A 27,558-nucleotide genomic window follows, 5' to 3' on the forward strand; every position below is an offset into this window, starting at 1 on the left:
CTAAGACAGAAGTGCCATAGATGCTGTACCAAGGGGAACGGCAGAACCTCACACCCACATCTATGATCTGCATATTTTTTCATCATCATAATTTATAAGTATTAAAAATTCACATGCCAGAGCCCCTAAGGAATTACACAGCGTTATGAAAAGAACTGAATGTACAACTGGCAGATAATGATAAGGTTACTCACATTTAACTTCTTAGGCATATAGAGTCCAAGTTTTGGTACTTTTTGTTTTTCAAAAGAGACTCAGGGGCTTCCCTGGTGGCGCAGTGGTTGAGAATCTGCCTGCCAATGCAGGGGACACGGGTTCGAGCCCTGGTCTGGGAAGATCCCACATGCCACGGAGCAACTGGGCCCGTGAGCCACAACTACTGAGCCTGAGCGTCTGGAGCCTCTGCTCCACAACAAGAGAGGCCGCGATAGTGAGAGGCCCGCGCACCGCGATGAAGAGTGGCCCCCACTCGCCGCAACTGGAGAAAGCCCTCGCACAGAAACGAAGACCCAACACAGCCAAAAACAAAAATAATAAATAAATAATAAATTAAAAAATTAAAAAAAAAAAAAAAAAGAGACTCAGAGTTACTTATATATAACTATAAAATGCTCTAGAACCATTTGGTCATTATTCACTATCATACAAATTTGCCACATAACTTAAGGGTAACTGTTGGAGTAACTGTTTATAAAATAGGTTTTAAGGGTATGACAGCTAAGTTTATTCTAATAAAAAGATTTTTTTAATAAGAAATAACAGATTAGAAACAAAATGTGAAAAGAAAGTATTCTTATACAAATTTTAAAAAATCAAAAGGGATTTCTGAGTTTTCCTTTAGTCGATATAAATTTCTTTCTCTGTTTTTAATACTTCAAATCCCTTCTTTACACTAACAGAATATACCAGAATCTCTGCCTGTTGTAGACCCTGGCATTGGGAAAAACTGTCTGATCTTTCTGAGTTCATTACCTGTGTTTCGTAACTCATGGCATTTTGTGGGCTCCAGAAGTAGTATTTATTTCTACCAAAAATTCACCAACTCTTGAATATGGAACTCAGGTTCATCTAAAAATCAAAACAAAAAAACACTTCTGAAAATACTGTTGACAGCTATTTCCACAGAATAATACTGAGCAGAATATTCTTCAGTTCCTTTATACCTATAAAGGTAATGCTTCTGCATAGTAGAAGTAGAATAATTCCATGTCAATCTTACCAACAATTCATGGAGATCAACCTAGTTTAGTTACACCATAAATTTTTTTTTGAAGTATGGTTGATTTCCATGGCAACTGTTTATTTATTTATTTTTTTGGCCACACTGTGCGGCATGCGGGATCTTAGTTCTCCAGCCGGGGATGGAACCTGTGCCCCCTGCATTAGGAGTGCAGAGTCCTAACCACCGGACCACCAGGGAAGTCCCTAGTTACACTATATATTTGATAACATGTAATACATACCTGTCATATGTGTAAAACATTATGAGCATTTGTGTTCAATAAAACAATAGCCCAATTACGAATGACATTTTATTATTCAAATGACTTTATAATGTCAACACCAATGCTAATAAAAATATATAATAGGCTGAACTCATCAATGGCACAGTTGTAATTCATTTGAAGTAACCCACATTTCAAAGTAAGCCTTTCGTAGATAAATGAAAATCCTCTATTTTGTAAAATTTTAATCTTTACCTGTTAAAGGCTGGGCAAGGCAAAGGCATCCCTCGTAGCAGAGCAAGAAAAGCAGAGATGGAACAGATAAGTCACTGTACACATTGCATGTGCTATGAGCACCTTTTTACTCCTGCAGGACTGAAAATTCTGGGTTTCCACATTCTTCATGCTTTAGCAATCAAAATAAAAGCATAATTCATATCTAGACCGATAAAAGACATCAGTTTCCATTTAAAGTTGATGTTTCCCTTTTCAGACTATATACAATTTAAAAGAAAGAAAATTAATTCTGTCTACTAAGGTTTTTAAATATTGAGATTGTGGGTTCTTCTTATATTGAATTTTAAGGGATGCTGCTTCGCTGTGTTTCTAGGCTATTAGACACAAGAAAGTTTAAGCTCAATGAATCAGTACGAGGTTGGTAACATGGTGACCCTTTAAAACCAAAGACATACAAAACGGATTTTTTTTCAAAGAATATTTTAACAAATAAGGGTTTGCTTTGTACATACATACCATAGTTAAAGACAAAATTTAGATTAATTGTTATATTCAGGAAATAGGTACTTTATTAATTAGCCCTTTGTGTGTGTGTGTGTGTGTGTGTGTGTGTGTGTGTGTGTGAAAGAGAGAGAGAGAGGGAGAATTTTCAGCTTAAGTAAGGCTCTAACTTCCTGACAATTTTCTAATTAAGTGAAAATACTGGTTGAGATATTTAGTTGTCTTACCAGGAATTGTAAGAAAAGTATACCTTACGCATTCATGAGACACTGAAGTACATTATCGGTTAATAACCTCATAAGACATCTGTTTAAACAGATGTTTTAGTTGAGAAAACTGTAATGTTGGTTATTCTTCCTTGCCTGGAAGGTTGAGCCAAAGTTTACGTAGATTAGAGGAAAGCCTGAGTCTGGAAAAATTCAAAGTATTACATAAATGCAGATAAAGCAATACAATAAAGTAACTTGGCAATTATTTTAATAATTATTTACAAGGCCTCTGTTCCTTTCCTTCTTTGCTCACATACAAGTGACCTGAGTTACTCCATCTTCCTGGTCAAACTGTCCATCATCTGTTTCCCGCAGGACGCTGTCACCGCTGCTGAGCCCGGAGAAGCTGCTGTGCCGGGCCGGCCTCTTCCCCTTCACCCCGCACTCTCTAGCAGGGGCGAGGGGGCGCGCCTCGGGCGGGCTCCTGCTCTCTGCAGGCTGCGACAGGGCCGTGTCCAGTCCGGTGCTCCTGCTCCTGTCTTCACCTTTCACGTGCCGGCTGCCTTTCCTCTGAAACACAAGAGATTGGCGACCAGGAGTTAAAAGGATGGGTGCCGTCTTGTCCTTCTGGTCTAGTTCCCTGCCCGCTTCTCTTCCAAAGCCTGCGCCTCTTCCAGGACCAGCGCAGGGCCACCCTTCCCGTTCCCTGCTCCCCGCCCTCCAAGCGAAGGTGCGCTCCCCTCTCTGTTCACACCACTTGGTGGCTTCCCGGCCCATCGTTCTCCTCGTCGGCGGGCTGGCTGTGTGCCCCTGTCTGGGTCCTCAATGACACCTCTGAGGGGAGGGACCTGCTGAGATCTTACCTGGGGGAACAGAGCAGGGAGAGATACGCTAAAACCTCCATTTTCCTTCTAGGTGTTTGTCGCGATCTGAGCAGCAGAAAAAGTGCCTCAGAGGCTACCTCTCCCCCATTTCTATAGGAATAGGCTGCACAGGTAATGCAGACTGAGATCATATTGGAATAAGGGGCGCCTTTCTAGGTGGGGCCGACCCCTCTCCTTGTCCTGCTACAAACCGCTTCTGCCTGACGCAGTGGGATTGCTCAGCAGCGGGACCGGCTCCTTCTGCAGACTGTCAGAGAAGCTGCGGACATTTTCACTATGAAATATTACTGAGGCCTGACCGCATCCTTGGTGCGGTTCGCAATAAAAAGACGTGGTCTCTGCCAAGGTAACTTAAGTCAAACTAAGATATCTAAGTCAACAGAAGGAGAGCTCAGGGAGAGAACTGTGGATCTTCAGACTCCTGATGAGATTACGGGGGCTTCTTTAATACTGATAACGTGACAGATATTAGATCATGATCATATACTCAGGCACAAAAACTGAGTAATGATAAATAAGATAAAGTTAAAAAAACATTTAAAAAGCCCAGTAATTTCCCAGATTACAAAGAGTTTATTTGCTTAAAGCTCATTTATATGTTAGTTGGGAACTAGGATTACATTTTCTCAAACGTGAGAACTAAAATTACTCAAAAAAATCTCTCAGAAAAATATATAGAAGTCAGATGCCTAGGCTAGTCTTACGAAAGTTCGTTAATCCCTAGGTTTGTTGAACTATAGTGTATAAAATACAAATGCATGGACTTCCCTGGCGGTCCAGTGGTTAAGACTCCGTGCTTCCACTGCAGTGGGCGCGGCTTTGATCCCGGGTCGGGGAGCTAAGATCCCGCAGGCTGTGCGGTGGGGCAAAAAATTAAAAAAAAATAAAAGTAAAAGGATTTCATACTGGCTTTCATGGCAAATATACCATGCAAACAGCTGTATTAAAGTGAATTTTGCGGGCTAGTGTGGAACGTAACCACGGCTGACGGCACTGTTTGGATAGGAGGATGCAGGCCTCAGTGTGTTGCATTGAAAGGAGTGTGTTGGCAGCTCGTCTTTTCCTTGGCTGAGTTACTGGAGTCCTTGGACAAGTTGAAAGGAACAAGTCTGCAGTGGGTCCTGCCTCACTAAAGGCCCACTCTCACAGCCCGAGTCAGACATAGCTTGATGGTAGGGACATTTTCATTTGCATTCATCAAGTGCAAGTCTCAGATCTCAAATCTTTTCCCTTTTTATGCCCATTCACCAAATGTACTGAATTTAATACAAGCAGTGGAACCTGACAGATTTACTCTCAGGGTAGAGGATCTGAGAATGTCATGTTCTGCCTGGCATTGGGACGCTGGTCAGTGAGGATATAGCCTTTTGGCTGCAGGCAGGGCTGACGGGTACTGCTCCTTTCTCAAGCCTAGCTACTGGCTCCTTTCCCACAGGCACAAAGGATGCATTCACTCCTGAATGACCTCTCCTGTTGACTGAATGAAATGGGAAGGAGGGGGAGCCTGGGAGCACTTGGCAGCCTGGATCTTTCCTTTTTCACCAGCACCAGGGCCAAAGGTGAATTTTGCAATAAATTCCTTCTTGTACGTCAGCCAATAGAGGCCAGCTCTCACATACTCAATGAGAATTTTCTTAATAAAAATTGGGTATTATTCAGAATAATAAGATAGTGACAGTAATTCACTTTTAAATAAGTATTAATAAGTAAACAGCCACCAAATTTTAAATTTTAAATATTAGAAGATGACAAAATACCTAACTCTATAAAAGATTTCAGGACAAACTCTTTTCTTTTTTTACCAAGTGACTTTTAATAAATACATGTTCAGCAATGACGTTGCCTCCCTCATTCCACATGAAATAATAGCTTTTCCAACAAATCAAATTGAAATGTTCTTATAACTTAGAGTGTAGGAGACTGAAACCTGACCAGTCCTTGGAGATCATCTACTTTAATCCCTCATTGTACAGAGGTAAGACCCAGAAAGAAGATGGTATTTGTCCAAGGTCAGGGAGTAGCTGGCTTTGAACTGGAGCCTGAGTGTCTTACCTTATTTTTTTCACATTATCTGCTTTGCAAAAATATGAGTAGATTTGTGGTCAAAGATTTGTATGTTTCTCAAATAAAAATTTCCAATTACAAAAATAATACACGCTCTGCATAGAAAACCAGGCAAAAATAAAGAAAAAAGCAAAACCCACCCACAATCCCATCTCACAGAGATACCACTGTTTAAATTTGGCATGTTTTACTATGTATTTGCATATGCACACATGGATGTGTACAGCTAGCTCACTTTTGCACTTAACACTCACTATATTTTGAATATTTCCCTCTGTCAATAAAGAGATTTTTCATGCAACATTTCCAGACTTATTCATATAGGTTCTCACTTTCTTCTGATATTTTCACTGTAGAATGAGAGCAGATTCTACCAAGATTTGCATGCAGATCTAATGCTACCCTTTAATAAAATTGATCAACTTCTGAGAATCATCCTCATTTACTAAAAATGAATGACCCATTTCAAATACATGAGACTCAGTGACAAACCAGTTTCAGTTAGGGTGTCCTACCAATGTATCTTTCATTTTCCACTGTTGACGTCTTAAAAACAAAAGCGAAAGAACAAAGTCAGAATTATACCAGCAATCATAAAACATTACATTGTCTTGGACAGTGTTATGATGGATAGAGTGGAAGAGTAGCTAAAAAATATGGTTTATAAAGTAATAAAAACATGGAGTGGACATTCAGGATTTCTCTTCCTTGTGTGTCTCAGGGTTGAAAGAGGAATAGGAAGCCGCTGTAAGACTAAGTGTGACTCCAGTACCAGTTAGAAGAGTCCGAGCTTTTGAATCATGCAGAGAAACCCCAACCCTTCTTGCTCACAGAATATGTTCCTGAGTCATCCAAGCTTGGGGCTGTCAAAATCATTCAAACCTGGGAAGGGAAAAAGGTGTCGTGGACAACCATCTTTCCAGCTAGCTTTCTTATCCACCTTCCTCTCTACTGCAGTGTGGGCATGGGACCCAATCAGATCCAATCAGAGTCCTTCCCTGGGATTGCTATATTGACTCTAGGATAAAGAGTTCTTTCTTTCTAAAAATTGAAGTATAGTTGATTTACAATATTATATTAGTTTCAGGTGTACAACAGTGATTCAATATTTTTATAGGTTATACTCCATTTAAAGTCATTATAAAATATCGGCTATATTCCCTGTGCTGTACAATATATTATTGTAACTTATTTATTTTATACATAGTAGTTTGTACCTCTTAACCCCCTACCCCTATCGTGCCCCTCCCCCTCCTTTCCTCTCCCCTCTGGTAACCACTGGTTTGTTCTCTATATCTGTGAGTGTGCTTCTTTTTGTTATATTCATTTGTTCGTTTTATTTTTTAGATTCCACATATAAGTGCTAACATACAGGATTTGTCTTTCTCTGCCTGAGTTATTTCAAGAAGTTCTTTCTTTTTGATGAGGTAGGTGGCCATACTCACCTCATAAGAAGCCCTCTGCACATACATACGTAGAAGCTGAAACAAACGGAACATCCTGGGGCTGTTGAATCTCTGGAATCAGTCCCTGAGGCACTGTTTTTTGTAACTCTCTTTTTGATATTATGAGCTATGCCAGAATCCTTCCCACCTAGAAGCCAATAAATTCCCTTATGGACATAGGCTAATCTGAGCAGGGTTTCTGTCCCTTACACCCCAAGGGACACCAATAAGTCATATGGAAACAAGCGTGGGTGGCCCAGAAGAGGGCTGCTCTCCAGCCTGAACACTACCCTATGGCTGCGGTGATCCCTCTTCCCTTCTGCCCACACCAGTAAGAAGCCTATTTGCTTTTAGTGAAAAGCATTCCCTAGATGAAGGACTTCATTAATGATAAAAGCAAAATGCTTTCATTTTTATTTATACATGATGCTCTTTGAGGTACCTGACATCTTCTATTTACACTGGCACCAAATTAGATTTCACATGGACTTCAATTGAGGATACTAACAGCTTGTGAATGAAATATGACCCTGTGACTTTCCAATAATTTCAAATTAACTTCAAATGACTGGAAAAGTAAGAACAAAGTTTGATTAAATAATTATCTTACCATGCAGTAAGTAAAGAAGTTAATGTATATGTTAAATATTTCTTAGTATTCATGTGATTTTATTTTTTTATTATTATTATTTTAATTTATGAATTTATTTATATTTGGCTGTGTTGGGTCTTTGTTGCTGCACACAGGCCTTCTCTAGCTGCGTCTAGCGGGGGCTACTCTTTGTTGCGGTGAGCGGGCCCCTCACTGCAGTGACTTCTCCTGTTTCGGAGCACGGGTTCTAGGCACACAAGCTTCAGTAGCTGTGGCACATGGGCTCAGTAGTTGTCGCTCGCGGGCTCTAGAGCACAGGCTCAGCAGTTGTGGCGCACGGGCTTAGTTGCTCTGCGGCATGTGGGATCTTCCTGGACCAGGGCTCGAACCCATGTCCCCTGCATTGGCAGGCGGCCTCTTAACCACTGTGCCACCAGGGAAGTCCCCATGTGATTTTATTTATAGTTACCTTCAAAAGACCTAATTCAGAACATTTCTGTGACTGCAGCTCCTTCACTTCTTGGTTTGTATTAGAGAAATGATTCAATAGATGTGCCCAAGAAGTCTTTACCTCTTGGTAAATCATTCCTTTTGAGATACATTTTAAAGACAAGAAAATAATTTGAATGCAAAACTTCTCTAAAGAAGAAAAACAAATGTAAATTGGAACCATTTAAATTTAACTCTTGTCTCCCAGGGTCTATTCTCTCTATCTTTCTTTTAATAACAGAACTCTGCACCCACCTCACCACCAATGCCTTGCAATTTTTAGCTGAGCATGTAGTATTTCACTATGGTACCAGCACATGGTTGCCCCAATTACATTTCCCAGCCTCCCTTGCAGATGCTTGTGGTGACATAAAGTTCAGGCCAATGGGATGTGAGAAGAAATATGTCTGTGACTTGGGGGTAAGTGCCTTAGAAGCATGCCTGGAATTTCCTACTTCCTGCTGGCTGGACACAGCAATGAGTGAAGAAGCAGTCCTGGGTCCAGAGGCAGAAGCCAAATGTTGAGGGTGGCAGAGCTGACCAGCCATGACGCAGAGCTTTGCCCACCCTGGATTGCCTGCCCATCTGTAGATAATTATGAGAGAGACCCTTCTGTTGTATTTAAATCATTCTATATCGGTCTTTTTGGCATAGCATCTTAGTAACTAATTAGTTACCACTTAATAACTGACAGAAAAAAGTTGTTGGCAACTAATGCTTTTTAGCTTAATTTTTCCCAACTTTCCAATTATGAAAAATTTCAAATATACAGAAAGTTTAAAGGATACTACAATGAACCTACTACCTAGTTCAACACTTGTTAATATTTTGCCATATTTGCTTTATATATATATATATATGAACATATATATATATATATATATATATATATATTCATGTGTGTTTTTTTGAACGTCAAAAAGCATCAATGCACTACATTCCTACATATTAGCTGAAGGTAATTTTTAGCTGGAGAAAATGGAGGGTCATTAGGAGTTTCTGGATTTTTTCTTCAGTTTCTCCATAGAGTTAGTGTTTAATCATCTAGTGTTGAAAGAAAAACATTCCTATGAAAACAAAAGCAACATTCCATGTGACCAGGTGCTGTGCCCAGCCCCCTACATGTTTTCTAACTGAATCCTCCTCCCAACCCTGTGGTAGGTACTAACACTGTCCATTTTACAGATGAGGACACGGAGGCTTGGAGAGCCTGGCAGAAGCTGTTTGTACACACACACACACCCATCCCCTGGAATCCCTTTCATGGTTTGTTGTCTACCCCTAAGAACACCACTGGATGGAAACCCTACTCTGTCTGAGTCAGTGGAAACTAAATACTTTTAAATGACCTGTTGTTTCTTATAAATAATTATCAAAGGGAAATGGGCTGAAGAATTTAACTGAAATAAAGATTTTTAGGTAACAGAAAAATCCGATGAGTTTTTTATTTGAGTCTTCAAAGAAACAGAAAAGTTAAGAAAGAAGATCTTGGAAGAAAAATTGAGAACATTTAATAGATGGAGGTAAAATCCTGGTCAGAGTCTCTTACCCTGCTTAGCATAGCTTTCACTTCCTTGAGTCTATCTAGAGCCCTCCCCACAAAATAAAGAAAAAAATTTAAATAGATAAAAGGAAGAGCAAGATAAAAAGAACCTTGCAGGCTTCCCTGGTGGCGCAGTGGTTGAGAATCTGCCTGCCAATGCAGGGGACACGGATTCGAGCCCTGGTCTGGGAAGATCCCACATGCCGCGGAGCAACTAGGCCCGTGAGCCACAACTACTGAGCCTGCGCGTCTGGAGCCTGTGCTCCACAACAAGAGAGGCCGCGATGAGAGGCCCGCGCACCTCGATGAAGAGTGGCCCCCGCTTGCCGCAACTAGAGGAAGCCCTCGTGCAGAAACGAAGACCCAACACAGCCATAAATAAATAAATAAATAAATAAAAAAAAAAAAAAAAAAAAAGAACCTTGCTTTATTTATACTACAGAGCCTCATGTAGAGGAAAGGGGGGTTAACAATCTCATTATACCTCATAAAAATTCCATTATCCAAGGAGAGTTTTTACTGAAGGACAAAGGTATAAAAAATATAGCCTATGTGATTTATAAAGCCTACAATCTTTCATAACATTTTTATTTTATTTTATTTTTAAATTAAATAATTAAAATTATAAAGCATACAATCTTTTAAATTTAAATATGTAAAAGTGTAAAGTTCTATGAATTTTAATACATGTGTATAAATTTGTGTACAAATCACAGTCAGGACACAGAACAGTTCTATTATCCCCCTCAAAACCCCCCATGCTATTCCTTTATCACACCCTTCCCCAAACCCCAAATGCCCGGCAACCCATGAGCTGTTATCCACAGTACAGTTCTGTCTTTTTGAGGATGTCATATAAATAGAATAGCACAGGGACTTCCCTAGTGGTACAGTGGTTGAGAGTCTGCCTGCCAATGTAGGGGACATGGATTACATCCCTGGTTTGGGAAGATCCCACATGCCTCGGAGCAACTAAGCCCATGTGCCACAACTACTGAGCCTGCTCTCTAGAGCCCGCGAGCCACAACTACTGAGCCCACACACCGCAACTACTGAAGTCCGTGTGCTCTAGGGCCCAAGTGCTGCAACTACTGAACCCGCGTGCTCCAACTACTGAAGCCCAAGCTCCTAGAGCCCGTGCTCTGCAACGAGAGAAACCACCGCAATGAGAAGCCCAAGCACCACAATGAAGAGTAGCCCCTGCTCGCCGCAACTAGAGAAAGCCCGCATGCAGCAACAAAGACCCAACACAGCCAAAAATAAATAAATAAATTTTAAAAATTAAAAAAAAAATAGAATAGTTCAGTCTATAACCTTTTGAGACTGGCTTTTTTTTTTTTTTTGGCTGTGCCGTGCAGCTTGCAGGATTTTAGCTCCCCGACCAGGGACTGAGCCCAGGCCCCGGCAGTGAAAGTGCCAAGACCTAACCACTGGACCACCAGGGAACTCCCTGAGACTGGCTTCTTTTAATCAGCATGCTTTTTGAGATTAATCCACACCATTGTGCATATCAAGAGTGCATTTGTTTTTATTTCTGAGTAGTATTCATTGTATGGAAGTACCACAGCTGTTTATCCATACACCTGCTGAAGACATTTGGATTTTTTCCAGTTTTTGGAGATTATGAATAGAGCATATAAACATTTATGTGTAGCTTTTTGTGTGAACAAACGTTTTTATTTCTCTAGGGTAAAAGCCCAAGAGTGGGATTGCTAGGTCATATGTAAGTGTATGTTTAACCCCGTAAGAAGCTGCCAAACTGTTTTCCAGAGTGGGTGTACCATTTTGCATTCCCACCAGCAGCGTTTGATAGTTCTGATTGCTCCTCATTCTTGCTAGTTCTTAGTATTGTCAATATTTTTTAATCTTAGTCATTCTAGTAGATGTATGGTAGTGTCTCATCATGGTTTTCATTTGCATTTCGCTTAATGACTAATGATTTAAATGTCTTTTTATGTGCTTATTTCTCATCTACATATCCTCATTGGTTAGATGTCCAAGACTTTTAACTATTTTTTACCTGCGTTGTTTATTTCTTACTTTTTAAGTTTTGAGAGTTCTTGATACCTTCTGGATACAAGTCCTTTGTCATATACGTGATTTGCAAAGCTTTTTTTTTTCTCCCAGTCTGTGGCTTTTCTATTATTTTCTTAGTGTTATTCACAGAGCAAAAGTTTTAAATTTTGATAAGGTCTAATTTATCAATTTTTTAAAATGAATTATGATTTTGGTGTCATGCCTAAGAACTCTTTGCTTAGCTCTAGTTCAGAAGATTTTCTCCTATTAATTTTTTTCTAAAATTTTTCTAATTTTCCTAAAACAAACTATCTTTCAATAGCTTAAAGAAAATTGAGGCAGTAATTGGGAGTATAAATATTTTGAATTGATATTTTCCATATTTAAAAAAATTCTCAAGCTATCTAGAATATTGTGTAAAAACATATCTGTGGAATATAAACAAATTCCAAACGTAAAGGTCTTTATAACTTCAGAAGAAAAAATTCCAACAATATGCTTTCTTCATCATGTGATTCTCAATTCCCTCCCCTATACAGACGCATGAAATGGCTTTGCTTAACATAAAAGTACTGTTCTATGTTGGGTGCAACACTGAATACAAAAAGTCTTATATATCTTGACATTAATCTCAGTAAAAGAGAGAACTTTTTTTTTCAAGGGTTAAACCCTAGATCAGTTTCTACCAGCCCATGAAATTTATCATTTTATTGAAAACTCATTAACAATCCTAGGGCAATGTTTGTAATGTCTCAAATTTCCACCAACTGGTTTTTAGAACTAAACACCTTTGGGCTTCCCTGGTGGCACAGTGGTTAGGAATCTGCCTGCCAATGCAGGGCACACGGGTTCTATCCCTGGTCCAGGAAGATCCCACATTCCGCGGAGCAACTAAGCCGGTGCGCCACAATTACCGAGCCTGCGCTCAAGAGCCCATGAGCCACAACTACTGAAACCCGCGCGCCTAGAGCCTGTGCTCCGCAACAAGAGAAGCCACCGCAATGAGAAGCCCGCACACCGCAACAAAGAGTAGCCCTCGCTCGCCACAACCAGAGAAAAGCCGGAGCACAGCAAAGACCCAACGCAACCAAAAATAAAATAAATAAATTTATTAAAAAAAAAAAAAGAACTAAACACCTTTGAAATAATTCTTTGAAAACCTTTATAAACAAAGCAATCCCCTCATCAGCACCTCCCAAACAACAACTGATTTCAAGGTACAAGCAAAGAATAGTGCCATTACAGACCTACAACTGTAGGTTGTTTTTTTAAAAAAAATAAAATGTTTTTTCAAGCCATGTTATAAATGTATAACTTTCACAAAATATATATGAGATAGCTAAATTAACTCTATGGCGATACTGATAGTCTACTACCTTCTCGAGATAAAATCACAAATTATTTCCACTAGAGAAAACTAAAAGAATTTACAAATTGGTTTTCTATTATAGCTATTACATACTTCAGCTCCAGACTGAATCACCTACATGTTCTGCCCTGAAATAATCTCAATATCCTGAGATTTCCTGCTAGGAAAATTAAAGATTTATCAAAGGAACTAAAAATAGTAAATCCGTTTAGAAGTAGAATTCTAAGCTATAAAATATATTATTCCTGGGCTTCTCATTGATGAAAACTGACCATTTATGTACTTCCTTACTATTATATAAATGAGCCAGAAATTTTATATTACAATGGATGTAAATATAAAGATTACCCAGAGAAAAGCTACCACTAGACTACTGAATGGTATTTAAAGTTAAACAAAAAGAGCTCAAATATTTTCAGGGAATCAGAGAACTAATATCTAACCCTAAGAAAGGAGACCATGAAGCAGCTGAATTTGGGTCTTATATCTTCACAAACACCAATTCCAGGGCCCTCAGTTAGTCAAAATTCCATGAGGCTGTGAATTCTGTTGATCTTTCTCAGAAATGATGGCTGTTTGCAGAATGTTTAAAAAAAAAAAGAAGAAGAAAGAAAAAGAAAAACAAAAGAAAAGGCTGTAGCATGGTGAGAAGTTGCTTTGGGGAAGGAGAAAGAAGAATGAAAACCTTTTCTGGCCATTCTTTACATAGATCCACCTTGCTTCTTCTTAACCGAATATTTCTTAATGAACTCGTGAACTTGAGCCACTCTCACCGGGGTTGGGAGGCCCTGCTCACCTGTGGGCTCTAATTCAGTCTTTTTCTAAAAAATCTGTGTACTTGATCACTCTGCTCTCCTCCCATGGGAGGAATCTTCCTATCCACCTTTCCACCTCTCTACCTGCTTACCTGTGGAGCCAGCTGGAGTCTTTGCAAAATTAATGTGAGACAACGTAGCATGGCTGCATTACATACACTGTCAGTCTAGCTTTGCTAGTTTAGAAAACTTTAAAGTTTTCTAAAACAATATTTTCTTGATATACAGAAAAAGAATCACTTCAAATAATTTTCTGGTCTATTGGCAAACTTCCTGTTTTGAAGGTTATGCTTTAGTTAATTAATGCACAGATTGCTTCATTCAACGATGCTCTTCTAGGTGTGCATCTAGTAGGGGTCTATTAAGGATAAGGTGACTTGAGGCTCAGCATAGCCCTTCAGCAAAGGGCTGAAAAAATATGACCTTGAGGAGACAATACAAAAGTGCTGTCAGAAGTCAAGATAGACAAGATCACACAGATATCACGCACATTCACTTATAAGGCTTATAACTGTGGAGAGGAAAAAACTTTTCCTCTATCATCTTATGTTCAGTCTCTCAGACCAGCAAATTAAACTAAAAAAAGATTAATAGAAGAAAAGGTTTATTTTGGATGCACATGGGGGCTGCACAGAGAAGTGAAAACCCAAACAGGCAGTTAGACCGGGAGATTATATATCATTTTACAAGGGGTGAAAAATTGTGGTGAAGTGACTAGACAAAGGAAAAGGGGTTTGGGCTTCTAGGGGCAGTAGATTGTGGGAAGGTAAGTATTCGAGAAAACTAATGGAAAGGAAGGCTTTAGTAAGGTTTGTTTGTGGGGACTACAGTCTGTGTCGTTCCCAGTGATAAGAGTCATCTCTGGTACAGGAGAGGGAGGCAACTTTACAAATGGAAATTTCTGTCACCTTTTAAAAGGGAAATTTATGCTCTGCTTTTGTCAGAAAGGGAGAGGGTAGAGAGGTCCTCCTGTGTCTGCTGTTTTTTAATTGCTTTTAGCTCAAAATAGTAATCCTTATGCCCATGTGGCATATTTTGGAGTAATATTCTGATCCCCTTCAGAACTGTCTCACATGCCTGTTTGCTGGTACATTTCCTTTGTTATATGTTGGTTCAGAAGACTGTTTCCTTATCAACTCCACACTTCCTCATCTGTTCACCATTTAGAATTACAAAGAGAGTTTAAGGATTAAATGCTTCAGTGTAACATTTAGTTCATAAAGCATCATTTTTACTCACTTCCGGTGTTTGAGCGGCTGAATTCCACATAACTGGTCTCTGAAGGAACACAACCTGCTTTGTAGCCAAATTCCCTTCACTGCAAATTAAAACAATAGCATTAGTATTTGTAAATTAGTAATTCTCTATATTTCACACTTGGCTAGAATGTTCCCCATGTGTCCTTTGTAGAATAATCTTCTGATCCAACAATAATTATGAATATGATTCTATATAAGTTGAAGCAGATAAAACAGGGGAAAAAAATCCCTAAAAACTAAATATGGTCGTTACAAAAGAAAATTTTAATGTTTAAAACTTGTAATCTCACTGTACTAACATACTTAGTTTCATCTCTTTGTGTCACCTCCTACTCTTTATCAACATGTGTATTTCTGCATGTCTATAACTTCTGCGTATTTGCATTCTGTATTCTATGCTTATCCTTTTTCTTGTTTGTACACTAGGATGATATTCTTAATAGCTGCATGATATCCCAAAGAATTAAGATACCAAAATGTACTAAGCCTTTCCTTTATTATTGTAAAATCAGGCTGTTTCCAGTTTTCTGCTAATTATAAATAATGCTGCTATAGAAATATGTACAGTCTTCCTTATTCTTTATGACTTATTTCCTTGAGATAAATTCTCAGGAGTGGGATTATTAGGCCAAAAGGGTATGATTTAAGCTCCTTGGTATGCATTGTCAAATTTGTCTCATAAAAAGAAGAGACCAGTTTGGGCTGCCACGTGTGAGAAATTTTATATACACTTTCCATTGAGGGACTTCAGCCACAGCTATTTTCATTTTCAGATGCTTCTTTGTAGTCAGCTACTCAATATTCCCCTTATTTAACTACCATCAGGGCAAATTACCCCTTGCCAAAGACTACTTGGGGTTTGGATTTCTCTGAAATGCTTTTCACAGAGTCTCCATGGATTTATGGGGAGGAGTGTCTGTAGTTAATGTTGCTCAGTTACGACTTTTATTATGCAAAAAACCCAAACAAAACCTCACTATTAGCTGCATTTTATGCTGAACTCCTTTTCTGGAAAACAAATGCAACATTGAAACTCTGGCCCTAGTGGTTAACCCCACACCATTTGAAAATCCCAAACTTACTGATACTATTGAATTTTGAGAAACCGCAAATCTTCCCACAAAGTGGTAATGAGAGACTGCTTCTTTTTTATCTTTATTTTTAAAGGACTGCTTCTAGTCTAATCTTATTTCAGTTCAACTCAATCTTTGATTAGAAGAAAAGACTTGCTATGAAATATACCCTAACTTTTGGGAACAACTTGAATCACCAGGAGACGTCAGTTATGACACAGGAAAGGACTAGCGGTGTATAGAACAGGCTGGTTTGTTTGGGAGGCTGGGAGGATACACGAAAGGGCAGTGGCTTTGGAACCAGATGGGTCCTGGGTTCAAGTCTCAACTCTACTGTAAAACAAAGAATGTTGCCGACCATCCAGTTCTACAAGAATCAAGTCATTAGCCACTGCAGCCACTGACCTACAATCCACCGTGAGAGGAATTCAGGTGAAGATCAGGATGAGGCACTCGGTGCTCTGGGAAAACAAGCCCTTACATAGCTAGAAATATTTCAGGAGAAATTTTTTTATGAACCTGGATTCTTACATCTTCCCATACTTAGAAAAGATCTAACGTCATTAACTGAGATACCTGTTCCTCATGACTAACCTTCTACCAAATGTGTGCCTGATTGCACGTGACCCTTCTCCAAAACTACATATATAGGGACTTCCCTGGTGGTCCAGTGGGTAAGACTCTGTGCTCCCAATGCAGGGGGCTTGGGTTCGATCCCTGGTCAGGGAACTAGATCCCACATGCATGCCGCAGCTAAGCGTCTGCATGCCACAGCTAAGCGTCTGCATGCCGCAACTAAAGATCCCACATGACGCAACTAAGACCCAGCACAGCCTAAATAAATAAATAAATAAATAAATAAAATATTTTAAAAAAACCACCACATATATATACTGACCTGCCCGCCTCACCTCTTGGGAGCAGTTCCTCAGAGCTCTTTGAGAGACTGTATCCTGGGCTAGAGTCCTTAGTAAGTCCCCAAATAAAACTGAAACTCACAGCTCTCATGTTGTGTTGGGTTTTTTTCCCCAGTTGACACTACAATAATAGCCGACAATACCACCTCATAGCTGGTGACTTTGGCAAAGTTTTAAAATTCTCTTACATTTCCTATCAGGGCCTTTGTGATGGTTAAAGAAGTCAGTGTGTATGAAGAGCCTCCGCGGTGCCTTTCCCTGGAAGGAGCACAGCAAATGGGATTTCCCTCCAGTTCCTCCACTCGTTTAATGCAATGTGGGGCGGGTTAAGTGGGAGGAAAATATCTCAGAATCAAGAATATCTTCCAGACAAAACAGTCAAGGGAAAGGGGACACAAGAATAGAGAAGAGGTTTCTGGCTAATGTTCAAGGTGTGTGACCCAGGTAGAGAATCACGTGAGGGAACCAGGCCTAGAACTATTCAAAGATGAGAAGGAGGGATCAGGGTAGAATTATTCTTCTTGAATAGGAAGCAGGAGAATGTCAGGGTAGAGACTGGGGATGACCCTGGAGTGAATTCTCCCCAAACGATTATAGGATGGGGCAAGTCTGAACGCACTAGGGTGTAATGTTTGGCCGACAGCAGGCTTCTCAACCTTTATGAATGGGGTAAAACAGTAAGTGTGGAGACAGTTTCTCAAAGGCTGAGTATCTTAGGACAGTCTCTGGATGCCCAGGTAAGACTTTGGAAGGTTAGCATCTTCCCATCCCTTGGGAGGTCCTTAGAGCCAGACCCAATTTGAAATACGTCTGAGACCTCTCTGTCCCTGGTTTTCTAAAGGACATTCTGATTTAAAATATGTCCTGCTATTTTCAGAACATCTGTGAGATGTGGAATGCCTTTTGGTTTGGAGCATCTAATCATGGCAGAAAGAGAAAGAGGTCTGAAGACTTACAGAGGGACAACTGTTTGATAGGGAAAGTGAGTCACTCACAGTCTCCAGTAGCTCCTGAAGTAACTCTATTTACTGAGCTTGGAAAGGATATTTCCCCTGTAGCATGGGTTTCTGAAAGGATTTGCCTGGTGAAGTCATTACAGGACCAGAGAGAACTTCAAATGCTCTCCTGGAAGCTCTAAGAGGACAGGGCCTACATCTCCTATTCCCTACAGAAATTTTTATCCAAAAAGTGCTGTTAGTTAACTGAGTAACTTAGTACCTTCCTGAGAGGCAGTTAAGAACCTTTGTTTGTTTGTTTTTTATTTTTTAATTTTAATTTTTTAATTTATTTGGCTGCACCGGGTCTTAGTTGTGGCACGCAGGATCTTTAGCTGTGGCATGTGGGCTCTTAGTTGTGGCATGTGGGATCTAGTCCCCTGACCAGGGATTGAACCTGGGCCCCCTGCATTTGGAGTGCAGAGTCTTAGCCACTGGACCACCAGGGGAGTCCCATAAGCTCATCCTTCAATGCAGGCAGACGTGAGTGTGGGATATCCAGGGAGAGCGAGCCAGGGACTGTATTGACAGCACAAGCAGAGCAGCCAGGCCACAGATGGGGGAGAAATGCGTTCAACCGACTCTACAACTTTATACTACAAAATATTTGGACACATCATTTCTCTGTGATGTGTTTATCAGAGAAGCAGTGGAGTGTGCGAGAAATAGTATCTATGGCTTTAGAGTCAGATTGACCCTGGGTTTGCATCCCAGCCCTGTTGCTTGCTAACTATGTGACGCTGATGTAGTCACCCTATCTTTCTGAGCCTCCTGTTTCTCTTCTGTAAAACACAGATGGTTCTAATAATACCAGTGAGGTGGTGGATGTAAAGTTCTTTGCACAGACCCTGGAGCATAGCAGCTGCTCAGTAAATGTTTCCTTCTCCCTTTCCTGCCTTCTTCTACTCATTTCATAAGAAAACAAAAAGAAGACTCTCTACTTGGGTGTTTTTAAGGGAGAGGGGTTTGCTATGGCATCAACAGACAATCAAGAAAAAGCCTGGCTTCCCACTAACGAAGATCTCATGGACTAAACTAAGAAAAGTAACTTCGATTTGTGCAATGCTTTCAGTGTACTGAGTATTTTCCATGTGAATTAGCGTATTTGTTTCTTATGACAATCCTTTCAGGTGGGCAGAGAAGATATTATTTTCCCCATTTTATGAGTAAAGAAATTGAAACCCAGAGTTTTGTCATGAATTGTCTCTAGTTTCCCCCTTTCCACAATACCACACCATCTCTACAGCAAGTGTAGAATGAACTCAGGGAAGCCCTGACTACAGAGAGGAATGGCCTGGTTTAATTCCATTCTGACTGGACAACTTTATAATGAATGAATAAATGTAGACTATTTTGCAGAAGTCCAGATTTCTATGTTAGCATCTCCCCAAGTTATCATTTCAGCTTATAATGTTGTTCAGGAATTGTAATGGACAATAACAAAGGAAATAAAAACAAGGGTTCATTTTTTTCCTGGGCCAATTAGACTATTTAAACAGAACATACAGGTCCTGGTGTTAGTATGATGAAAGGAAGGAGAGACAGGAGCAAGTTCATGATCTGTGGCATTTAAGTGCCACATAAAAAGTGAATCACTGAAAGCTTTGCCTTAAAAAATTGTCCCCATGAATTCGGTTTTGCACAAGAGTGAATAAGTACTACTTATAAAAACAAACAAGCAACAAAAACAAAACTAAAAAGCAGTTCTATCAAGGTTTGATGATATCTTTAGTGATATTTAAATTTAAAAATTATTTTTGCAGGAAGTTATGAGGACAAGTTGAACTTCTGCTTGGTCCAATATTTGCTTACAATTTCAAGCATCTTTGAAACAGAGCTGGAGACTTAGAATTTATGGGTAGGTGGGAGAGAGTCTTTCTACATTCTTCGACATATAAAAACCAAGGTCATATTTGATTGGCCTGTGGGAATCGCCCCCTCGACTCAGTTGCTCGTGGCTGAGTTTCTGCTTGTGGCATTCTCATACCTGGAATGCCCATGCCACCACCACTCCTCTTCCCAGCCTGCCCATCTTTTGAGATTCATTTCAACTGACCTGAAAGCCTTCAGTGATCCCTCAACTGAAGAGCCACACACCCTTTTCGGGGCTCCCATGGAGCTTAATCCTTTTCGCAGGGATTTATCAAGTGGTCACTGGTACACATGTTTCCTTCCTACTAGGTCTAAGCTCCCTGAAAAGCTAGTCTCCTTATCTCTGCATCTTCCACGTTAATTAGCAGAAAGCCCCTTTTAAGATAGTGCTCCTGTTGGTGGGAATGTGAATTGATACAGCCACTATGGAGAACAGTATGGAGGTTCCTTAAAAAACTAAAAATAGAACTACCATATGACCCAGCAATCCCACTACTGGGCATATACCCTGAGAAAACCATAATTCAAAAAGAGTCATGTACCACAATGTTCATTGCAGCTCTATTTACAATAGCCAGGACATGGAAGCAACCTAAGTGTCCATCGACAGATGAACGGATAAAGAAGATGTGGTACATATATACAATGGAATATTACTCAGCCATAAAAAGAAAAGAAATTGAGTTATTTGTAGTAAGGTGGATGGACCCAGAGACTGTCATACAGAGTGAAGTAAGCCAGAAAAAGAAAAATAAATACCATATGCTAACACATATATATGGAATCTAAAAAAAAAAAAAGGTTCTGAAGAACCTAGGGGCAGGACAGGGATAAAGACACAGACATAGAGAATGGACTTAAGGACACAGGGAGCGGGAAGGGTAAGCTGGGACGAAGTGAGAGAGTGGCATGGACTTATACATACTACCAAATGTAAAACAGATAGCTAGTGGGAAGCAGCCGCATAGCACAGGGAGGTCAGCTCGGTGCTTTGTGACCACCTAGAGGGGTGGGATAGGGTGGGTGGGGGGGAGACGCAAGAGGGAGGAGATACGGGGATATATGTATACGTATAGCTGATTCACTTTGTTATAAAGCAGAAACTAACACACCATTGTAAAGCAATTATACTCCAATAAAGATGTTAAAAAAAAATAGTGCTCAGTAGATATTTGAAGAATCAAAGACTTTATGAATTAACGGGCATTTGGTTTCTGTGATAATGTACTGATGCCAGAGGACATGCTTTAAAAAAAAAATCATAGCAAGTGAGCAAAGCTTGCAGGAAAGACAAAAGGCTTCCTAGGTCTTTTTACCTCTACGAATTTCATTGACATTCAGTATGAATCTTTTAAGATTTAGCTCTTCCTCCTCCTCCTCACAAAACGTATTACTCAGGCACATCAGCCTATAATAACTATAGCTTACAGAATTTTATGTTAATTAAAAAAATTAAAATGTCCCACGTTATGCCCAAATTTAAAAACAATTCACTCCTTGCCTCCCCCCATTGCTTCAGTGAAGGGAGAGATTTCTTAAACAATACACAAAAAAGGGTAAAAATTGATATATTTGCATATTTTAAAATTAAAAACTTCTGCTAATCGAAAGACATCATAAAGAGAGTAAAAAGACGAGCCACAGAATCAGAGAGTTCATTGCAACACACGTAACAAAAAGTCTCATCCAACATATATTTAAAAACTCCTATAAGTACAATTTTAAATGTGGGCAAAAGATTTAAACAGGTACTTGACAAAAGAAAAATCTCAGTGGTATAAACATATGAAAACGCGCTCAATTTTAGTAGCAATTAGGTAAATACAAACTAAAACCATCCTGAGATCATACTGTATATACAGTTACCAGAATGACAAAATTTAAAAGTACGACCAATTTTTTTGTTGGAGCAATGGGAACTTTCACATCCTGCTGGTGGGAGAGTAAGCTGCAATATTCTAGTTGGAAAGAGTCTGGCATTTATATCTAATAAAGCTAAAGAAGTGCCCTGTGAGCCAGCAATTCCACTTCCTGGTCTACACCCTTGAGAAACTCAGGCACGTGTCCTCAAGTTCAGGACAGCATGCTTGTCACAGCCAGCGCCTGGAGGCAACCAAACCATCAGCAGCAGAATAGATAAACAAATACCTACACACAACATGGATAAATCTTACAATGCTTTTTTTTTTAATTTAATTTTTATAATTTTATTAATTTATTTATTGAAGTATAGTTGATTATATGACAATATTATATTAGTTTCAGGTGTACAACATAGCAATTCAATAGTTTTATAGGTTGTACTCCATTTAAAGTTACTGCAAAATAATGGCTATATTTCCCTGTGCTGCACAATATATCCTTGTTGCTTACTTATTTTATACATAGTTGTTTGTAATCTTACAATGTTAAGTGAAAGAAGCAACGTGTGAAAGAATATATATAATTCCATTTTTAAAAATTCAAAACAGGCAAAACTAAATAGTACTATTTAGGGATTCAAAGGTGAGTGGTAAGACTATTAGGCAAAATAAGGAAGTGATTATCTTAAAAGTTGGGGTAATATTGCCTCTGCGTGAAGGGAGTGGGTGTGATAGGGAAACACATGGGGTACTTCTAGGGTGCCAGCAATATTCTCTGTCTTGCCCAGTGGTAATTACACAAGTGTTTGTATAATTATAATTATGCACATTTGTGTTTTATGTACTTTCTATATGTGTGTTTTATTAACAAAATTGTTTTAAGAGTATATGTAATGCTGATGTGTAGGAGAGTTGTTGTGGATTTATGCATGATAAAAATGCTCCCTCCCCTTTTACATTTATTGTTTTGGTAAAATCTGTCTTGAATCCTATTTTTTTTTTTTAATTGAGGTATAGTTGATGTACAATATTATATAAGTTTCAGGTGTACAACAGAGTGATTCACAATTTTTAAAGGCTATACTCCATTTATAGTTATTATAAAATAACTTGGCTATATTCCTTGTGCTGTACAATATATCCTTGCAACTTATTTATTTTATATGTCGTAGTTGTACCTCTTAATCCCCTACCTCTAGCTTGCCCCTCCCCCTCCCCTTCCCCTCTCCCCTTCCCCTCTCCCCTTCCCCCTCCCCCTCCCCCTCCCCTCTCCCTACTGGTATCCACTAGTTCTCTGTATCTGTGTGAGTCTGTTTCTTTTTTGTTAGACCTATGAGTTTTAAATTAGGAGAGGTCTTTAGGAATTCATTCACCTGTACCTACTTTTCCTTGAATGTGTGCTGCACTTTGCTGACTCTGCTATGTGCTTATGGTTGCCAGAAAGAGGAAATACTTCGTGGTATTCATACTTCCACTTTACATCTTCTGTGCTCATAGCAGACATCATTAACTGATCACATTCTTTTCTGCTGATCCTGGTTTTAGAATCCTTGTTTTTATGGTGTTTAGGCAGCCACTACCCACAGACCAGTGCTGCTGTGTGAGATGACACCTGTTTATTGTTCCTGGTTAGCCCTATCTGCCACCAGGAATTTTCTCTCTAAAACTACTTTTGGAAGCTCTATTCTTTCTTAACAGACTTCTCAGCCTCCACAGACCTCCTTCTCCTCTTTCACTGATGTCCTCTACCATATTCACCTGCCTTACACTCAACTCTTTTTTCACTATTGCTTCCCCAAGGAGCCTTTTTATACATTTTCTCCCGAATTCCTTCCCCTTGCCCCATTAAATTTTAATAACAAAGATATGCCATGTATCTGTCTATGTACTGTGACCTTTTGGAGGGCCACAAACCTTTGTAATATCTAAGATGTTTTCACCTCCCCCATAACCAATTTTCACCCCCTAGTGGCAATGTCACCTCTATTGAGAATATATGCTCTAGACCGCTGTTCCACATTCGTTATTTGTGACTGTATTGTCTCTCCAAGTAGATTATGAGTTCCTAGAGTTCAAGCCAGGGTCTGCCCCTTGAGTGGGTAAAATACTGCCTTATACATACCAGGCACTCAATAAATATTTGAGTTGACCTGAAAGAACTTTCTGTTTAAAATAAAATGCAAGAATGTGAATCGGTTTGAATACAAACTGAGTTGGTTTCAAATGAGTGGCTTATTTGCAACTGCTTAATCACTTGTGAAATAAAAATCTTATAAACAGATTCCATTTATGGCTTCAAAATCCATTAGACTAGAGAAAACAAAATTGTTAGGTTAATTTGTATTTTCTGATTAGTTTTGCATCATCTTATACATTAATTAATTGCCATAGTTTAAAACTGAGTTCCCTTACTGAGTTTATGATAATTTCTCTATCCAAAACATTATTCGTTTTCTTGTCCCAACCCTGTTCCCCTCAGGACTGAGGCATATCAAGGAAAGGCGTGGCGGGGAGTGGGGGGGCTTCCCTGGTGGTGCAGTGGTTAAGAATCCGCCTGCCAATGCAGGGGACACAGCTTCGAGCCCTGGTCCGGGAAGATCCCACATGCCGTGGAGCAACTAAGCCCGTGCGCCACAACCACTGAGCCTGCGCTCTAGAGCCTGCGAGCCACAACTACTGAAGCCCACGCACCTAGAGGCCATGCTCCACAACAAGAAAAGCCACCGCAATGAGAAGCCCGCGCACCACAACGAAGAGTAGCCCCCGCTCGCCGCAACTAGAGAAAGCCCGCGCACAGCAACGATGACCCAATGCAGCCAAAAAACAAACAAACAAACAAATAAATAAATAAAATAAATCTATAAGAAAAAAAAAGAAAAGGGGGGGTTGAAACCAAGCAGGACCCTGTGGGGCCTTCTCAGGTACAAAAGCCCCTCTGTGTCCCCTGTTTCTTTCTTTTTTTTTTTTTAATAGTAATCTTTTATTTATTTATTTATTTTTATATTTATTTTTGGCTGTGTTGCGTCTTCGTTTCCGTGCGAGGGCTTTCTCTAGTTGCGGCAAGCGGGGGTCACTCTTCACCGCGATGCGCGGGCCTCTTCACTATCGCGGCCTCTCTTGTTGCGGAGCACAGGCTCCAGACGCGCAGGCTCAGTAGTTGTGGCACATGGACTTAGTTGCTCCGCGGCATGTGGGATCATCCCAGACCAGGGCTCGAACCCGTATCCCCTGCATTGGCAGGCGGATTCTCAACCACTGCGCCACCAGGGAAGCCCCCTGTTTCTTGTTTGTAGAACAAAATGCTTTAGTTTTCTAGGTCTTTCCTGAGTTCTAAAGATCAGACACAAGCAGTTAAAGATTAGGACAAGAGGCACAGGACTCCTAGTTCCTCCAGAAGGGATACCTGATGCATATCTTTAAGTTGTTCTGTAGAAATTAAGACCCCCCACCCACCCAGGTGGAGGATGGTGGCCACATGCTGACCACAAGCAGGGAGACCCCAGACTGGTTGGAACCAGAAGGTTGAGATTCCCAAGACATCGCCCTGTTACCTCACCGCCAACCAATCAGAAGGTCCACGAGCTGATCATGCACCCTACAACCCTCTCTCCTAACACTGTCTTTAAAACCCTTGCCTGAAAGCCATCGGGGAGTTCGGGTCTTTGGAGCATGTTCTCCTTGCTTGGCACCCTGCAAATAAACCCTTACTTTGCTGCAAACATCCGCTGTTAGTTTGGCTTTCTGCACCATGGGCACATGAGCCCTTTGCTCGGTAACACAACTCAGACATAAATGAGTAAATTCCTGCTTTTAAAATATGAAATAGGGCTTCCCTGGTGGCGCAGTGGTTAGGAGTCTGCCTGGCACTGCAGGGGACACGGGTTCGAGCCCTGGTCTGGGAAGATCCCACATGCCGCGGAGCAACTAAGCCAGTGTGCCACCAACTACTGAGCCTGCGCTCTAGAGCCCGTGAGCCACAACTATCGAAGCCCGCGCGCCTAGAGCCCGTGCTCCGCAACAAGAGAAGCCACAGCAATGAGAAGCCCGCGCACCGCAACGAAGAGTAGCCCCTGCTCGCTGCAACTGGAGAAAGCCCGCGCGCAACAACGAAGACCCAATGCAGCCAAAAATTAAAAATAAATAAATAAATTTATTTAAAAAATATGAAATAAACTTTACTTTTTAAAAGTAGAATTATAAAATTAAATTTTAGCTTGCACCTTTGTAAGCTAGTCCTTAGTCACGAAGTTCCTTTGCCTTATGACCTTCATTTGTTTCTCAGATATCAGTACATGTGTTAAAGACAAAAAAAGGCACTTCCACAATTTAGCTCCTCCCAACCCCTCCTCCTGACAAAATGCTAGAAATTTAAGTTCAGATGAAGAAGTGTGGTAACTAGAAGTATATGTAATAGACAAATTGACTATTTTTTAAAAAACATGGGTCTTATCAAAATGCTGCTCACTGCAAGATTGCTGCTACAAGCTTAACTCACAATGGAATTACACAATACTGTTTCCACAGAAGTTAAATTAGAAAGGGAAGAGACTGGCATGAAAATGGACCAAACGTGAAACCCTCGCCTCTCCCTCTACTGTATATAAATAAGCAATTCCTGCCTTGGCTACCACTTGGGACTTAGAGGAACTTATTTGTGCACTTAAGCGTCTCAAATAACTGCAAAGACTTCTAGTGCTTCTGAGCTGTGGTGACCACAGGACTGTGGAGTCTTTTCCTTCAGGGGTTGAAGAAAATGGAACAGGGGGCGGGGCCCCTGACACCACAGTGAGCAGACAATTTTCTCTTTTTGTTATTCACATCTTGTGCTTTATGACTAGACTTTTTAATATTCTCTGTACAGTATAACTTGATTTATTGTACCAAAAGCCCCCACCTTTAAATTCTGTCTTCTGAGATATAAATGAGGGTGTACACTTTTCTTCTATCTTGTGTTCTAAAATGCTTTCTCTTTCAATGTTAGGTTATAATTCCATATTTCTGCATGTGCATCAGAATCACCTTGGATTCTTGTTAAAATGCACATTCCCCCTTCCCTGCCCACCCCAGATTATTACTGGGGAGAGGGGAGCTGATCTGAGGTGGCCAAACAGAGGGAACTCTGGCTCCTCCTTCCATTTTCTTCTGGAGATTATTTTAAGGTCAGCAATATTAGCTGCTTGTTCAGCTAATTGGATCCTCTACCAGATTTGCCCTGAAGAATTTAATGTAAATTTTCACCTTGATTTTTTTGAAAAGGATTGGGCCTATTTGTATAATTAATTATGTAGTGATAAGGATTAAAAAGGGATTCTGGCAAGTTTTCAGGGCTGATAACAATAACTCTTGAATAAGGTAGTGGTATCAGATTACCACATCTTGATGTTTCCATGATAACACAGCTTTAAACCTCAGTGGTATGATCTTGCCTAAGGTAATGGAGCCAACAACCTTAACCTAAGGACACTCTGGGAAAACAACTTTATGCAATCTGATAACAGGATATATTTGTTTGTTTTTATTGAAGTCTAGTTGCTTTATAATACTGTGTTAGTTTCAGGTGTACAGAACAGTGATTTAGTATTTTTGTGGATTATATTCCATTATAGGTTATTACAAAATAATGAGTATGTGAGCAGATAGGGTGGTTGGGGGTGTCTCCAGAAAAAGAGAACCAGGCACAACTTTCTTGACATAAGAGAGGTCATTTTGTGATCTAAGCCTGGACGCAGTGCTTGCCCTTGAACAGGTCTCAGCAAATAATGATCTTAAGAGAAAAAAGGAATGCAGGAACAAATGAAAAGCATTCATGAAACAAGAATTCAGCAACAAAATAGTCCTAGGTCCTCCTCAAGGGATGTCCATAACAATCTGATACAGAACTTTGAGTTCTGCAGGAACTAAGGCCCCACCCAGGTGGAGGATGGTAACTACAGGCTATGACCCCAGCCTGGTCAGAACCTAAGGAATGATG

The 27,558-nt window shown here is 40.1% G+C and overlaps 1 protein-coding gene and 1 non-coding gene across 4 annotated transcripts in view; both read right to left on the reverse strand.

The window, feature by feature from the left end:
• Positions 1-1,518: 1,518 nt before the first annotated feature.
• Positions 1,519-27,558, reverse strand: part of RFTN2 (raftlin family member 2) — a 65,204-nt gene continuing 39,164 nt past the window's right edge. For all 3 annotated transcript variants that reach the window (XM_059927321.1, XM_059927322.1, XM_059927320.1), the window contains 2 exons: positions 14,849-14,927; positions 1,519-2,962 (listed from right to left, as the gene is read on the reverse strand). In XM_059927321.1, the coding sequence (XP_059783304.1) occupies positions 2,702-2,962; positions 14,849-14,927 (340 nt within the window). In that variant the 3' untranslated portion in view covers positions 1,519-2,701. The remainder of the gene's footprint in view (positions 2,963-14,848; positions 14,928-27,558) is intronic.
• On the reverse strand, positions 18,230-18,302 carry TRNAW-CCA (transfer RNA tryptophan (anticodon CCA)). The gene has a single exon. It is a non-coding gene; the product is annotated as a tRNA-Trp (tRNA).

Source organism: Balaenoptera ricei, chromosome 7, assembly GCF_028023285.1.
Source record: "Balaenoptera ricei isolate mBalRic1 chromosome 7, mBalRic1.hap2, whole genome shotgun sequence".
Lineage (NCBI taxonomy): Eukaryota > Metazoa > Chordata > Mammalia > Artiodactyla > Balaenopteridae > Balaenoptera > Balaenoptera ricei.